Here is a 4,248-nt window from a genome sequence, read left to right on the forward strand (position 1 = left end):
CCCAAGTGTCACTGTAGATTAAAAAAAAAGATATAAATTAATAAAACTTCTAAAAGTGCACTCTTTTGCTGCCTTGTAATGTAGACACTGCACACAGACACATTTTACTCTGATGAAAGTAACAGTAAAAACATGGGAACTATTAAAAACAAGTTAGACATAGAACTTGACATAGATAGCAATATGCATATATACAGTAGCTATATAGTGGAATAAATGTTCTACACAGTGTAATAAAGTTTAGTTATTATGCCACCAGGTGGAACGACAGCGCTGACTACCCTGTTTGAATCAGACCAAGCAGTGGAAGGATGGCTGTTGTGGCTGTTTTCGGTGCAGAATTGCAGAAACTAGTTGAACAACAGCTGAAGTTTGTAACAGTTGGTTACAGGTTTAGTATGTTAATAGGACAATCTTTTTGACACACAGTTGAAGATGCACAGCCCTTAAAGGTGAAGGACACAGTATGGATTTAAAAACAAATATAAATTAATAAAATAAAACTTCTAAAACTGCACTCTCAGTATGGATTAATATTTTTATCATAAGATGTTGTGTTAACATGACCAAAATGTTTCCGCCTTGTCACTACTGCCCTACAACACTGACTGCAGTGACCCTGAAACTAACAACTCATGGATCAGTGTTACGTAGCTGATTAGCACTTACATTTACTTTGACAAAGACAAATGTTTTGCCCTTCATCTCCCAAACAGCAGTGTTTTTGACCCGGCAACATCTAAAATGTATACAGCTATCTGTACTTTTGTAAGCTTTCATCCTGGCAGGTATATGCAGACATGGCCAAAGCTGGGCTCTGAGAGGAGCTTTGCTGTTGCGGGCCTTAGCTACACACATACTTTGTTTTGCTGGCACTGCTCCCTGTCTTCATTCACACGCGAGCTCACTCGACCAATGCTGGTCTCTTTTTCTTTTCTCTTTCTTGGTGGAGAAGATTTATAACACAGGCACACGTGTGTGTTTGTTCTTTGCTCTTATTTGGACACACAGATGAAAAATGGCTCTCAAGTATGACCCTGATCCCTCTGATCCTTCCAACAAGCTGTGGAATAGAATCACTATAACATCAACAGGCCTGTGCTGCAGCTCTACTGAGTGCCCAGTGGCAGCTGCTATGTTGGAAGGCTTGTTAGGCCTCCAGGGCTCTGTGCCGGTCACATGGCTGAACGCTGTGACTCCAAATGTTGTAGAATGAGCTGAGAGACAGAACCATAACACTGGCAAACTGTGTAGCCCAGTAAGAACTGATCAGAAAACTCTCAGCTACGCTGGCGCACTGTGGTGTGTCATATAATGTAGTGTGTCCTCCCTAAGCGGCTGTGTCTGTTACTTTAGTCTAATAGTAGGAAGCAAAAGCTTAAAGAGCCCTGGACTGAAAACAGCACATTCAGTTCCTGGTTCAAGCCTGTTGAACACAGTGAAATCAAAGATCTTTGCACCATGTGCAAGAAAACTGTGGCATCATGAAAACAAGCCTAAATATTGAAGTAAATGTACAACGTACAAAGCTAAATGTAAAATTATTATTCTCTGATTGTTGATTTTCCATTTTTCACATTGAGCAATTTGTTTAAAATACTAAAAACTGCAACACATTTGTAAAACTATGTATCATAAAAACTCACAGTTCATTTGAAAGCAGTTGGTCTCATCTCCCCAACGATGTGCACAAGGCCAGTGGTACGTTTATTTCTTCCATTACTCACAGTGTGAGTAAAGTGCAGGTTCATACATTTGCACTGAGAATCAACTATAAAAATCCATGTATTGGCATTAGGTGAAACTGTTGGTCAAGAACCATTTGCCCTTTTGGGTCAAACACACCTGCCAACAACAAACCTGCTGTAGCCTACACAGTGATGTCCAGTGCATTCACTTTTGCCTGAATTTAGTTTTCCTAGCCCCTGTAACAGCAGAATTAAGGTGGCAGTGAGCACTAAACCACAAGTCCATTTCATTTTAGCATGTTAAATTTCCTGGTAAGGACTTGTCCCCCTCTTCCATAATACAGACAACGTGCCTCTGAAGGAAGGTCAGTGTGTTTTTCAGCTGCAGTGGGTGTGTGATGTTCATAGTATGATAGTAATATACATACTGAATCCTGTTATGAGGGTAGAGGGGCATTTTATTAGTGCCATGTTGTTGATTTAAGGATGGTGCTGCTGTGGTTGTGAAGGATCTGGTTTCTGTTTAGGATGGAGTATGTCAGTGCACTGTACACGGTTAATTTTCAGACTTGGAGTTGCTTCATCGTGACACTAGATGTCAGCAATAGATCATGGAACCATTAAAATGTCAGCCAGTGCTCAGGCTAGAGGAAATCAAAGAATGCATATGCTTGTTTTTGCGGTGTCGAGCTGCTCTTCCTCCCTTACTGGCTGTGAAGCGTGAAGCTGTAACATGCAGTGACATGCACTAACAAGCTCAGCCGTTTCTGGGCTGTGACCCTGTACAGTCCCATCCACGACCTCCTCACTAACTCTTACAGTGAGAAGGTAAACAAAGCATAGATCTGATCACACATGCAACTTGGGGCCCTATCACTTCAACGTGCTGGCCTTCCCCTGCAACCAGTTTGGGCAGCAGGAGCCTGGCAGCGACAAGGAGATCGACAGCTTTGTGCGCAGAGTCTATGGAGTCTCCTTCCCTCGATTCAGTAAAATAGCAGTGGTCAGAACCGGAGCCAACAATGTCTACAAGTACCTTGTTGGTGAGTGAGATGTGATGTTGTGGTGTTTTCTTTATGGAATAAAACATCTGGAAGACAACCAGGGTATAGCACAGTGGACTGCATCAATATAGGGACAGTGTTATTTAGGAATAACATACACACACAGTATATGTGAATCTGAAATGCCATATGACAGTAGTATAGTGTTAACCACAAGCTAAACTAAACTAGTTACACACAAAACATCCAAAAACATTAAACATGTTTAAATGGTTTCATGTAAATTAGTAAACCAATACGAGGAAAAAGTTTTGTCTGGAAAAACTTTGTACCGTTACAAAGTCAAGTGACATTAATGACAATGAAGTGCAGCAGAAGGAATTACAGTAAGAGTAGTGTACAAAGCTAAGAGGAAAAAGAGCAGAAGGGTAGAACAGAATGAAATACTTCTGGTAAGAATAAAGAAATGAAGACATGAAGAAAGAAGGGAAAATAGAAGTGATTAGAAGGAAAGAGCTACAGAAAAAAGGCAAGACAGGAAGAGGCCGACAAAAACAATAAAGAGACAGTTCAACATTTTGGGAAATGTGTTTCTTCACATTCTTGCTGAGAGTTAGATGAAAATGTTGATACTCACCTTTGTATGTTATATGTGAAACTACAACCAGCAGCTGGTTAGCATAGCTTAGCACAAAGACTGTCTGCAAAGGGAAACGGCTAGCCTGGCCCTGTCCAAAGTTAACTAGCTGTTAGCTTAATCAATACTGTACAGGCATGACAGTGGTGTCAGTCTTCTCTTCTCTGCCAGAGACCTTTCAAGCACATTTCTCTAATGTTGAATGAGTCCTTCGAAAGTAGGTTTGGGGCAGGTGGTCAAGGTTTTAGCAAACAGCAATTCTTTTTACTTAAATCTACTTCGACTGTTCTCACTCTCTACAGAGTCCTCTGGAAAGGAGCCTGATTGGAATTTCTGGAAGTATCTAATCGATGTAAATGGCAAAGTGGTGGATGCATGGGGACCAGATGTTTCTGTCTAAGTGTGATTTTCCTACCTTACAGAAATTAAACTTATAATCATATTTATATGAACATAAAATTAATATATGAATAAAATTATACCAGACTTAACCAGCCATACCATACAGGTTTTAAGAAACTGTGTATTCAGAGCATTGCTGTTGATTTATGAACACTGCTGCGGTGGTTGTAGAGGGTCTGGTCTCTGTTTAAGATGAAGTATAATGTCAGTGTACTTTGTACATATGTCATGTTCAGAGACTTGGACCTGCTTCACTGTGACACTAGATGTCAGCACTAGATAATGGGCTCATTAAAATGTCAGCCAGTGATCAGGCTGAGGGGAATGAAATCAACATGCACAACCTCCTCACTAACCCTAAAAAGCTGTAAAACAAAAGCATCCATCTTATCACACATGCAACTTTTGATTTTTGAAAGTGATTCTCAGCTTTTGGGATCAGGCCACTCCAGAGAGTCACTAGATAAATCAGAGGGGTCATATTCTGGAGTTTTAAGTGAATGTTTGCTTTGTTTTG

At 40.5% G+C, this 4,248-nt stretch overlaps 1 protein-coding gene across 1 annotated transcript; it reads left to right on the plus strand.

Moving 5' to 3' along the window:
* Window positions 1-2,531: 2,531 nt before the first annotated feature.
* LOC109953768 (glutathione peroxidase 7-like) lies at window positions 2,532-3,729 on the plus strand (the record flags this gene model as incomplete). Its single annotated transcript, XM_020589231.1, has 2 exons — window positions 2,532-2,731; window positions 3,632-3,729. Coding segments are annotated over 2 exons (298 nt in total), but the record flags the coding sequence as incomplete, so codon positions are not given.
* Window positions 3,730-4,248: the final 519 nt, after the last annotated feature.

Source organism: Monopterus albus, unplaced genomic scaffold, assembly GCF_001952655.1.
Source record: "Monopterus albus unplaced genomic scaffold, M_albus_1.0 scaffold1275.1, whole genome shotgun sequence".
Lineage (NCBI taxonomy): Eukaryota > Metazoa > Chordata > Actinopteri > Synbranchiformes > Synbranchidae > Monopterus > Monopterus albus.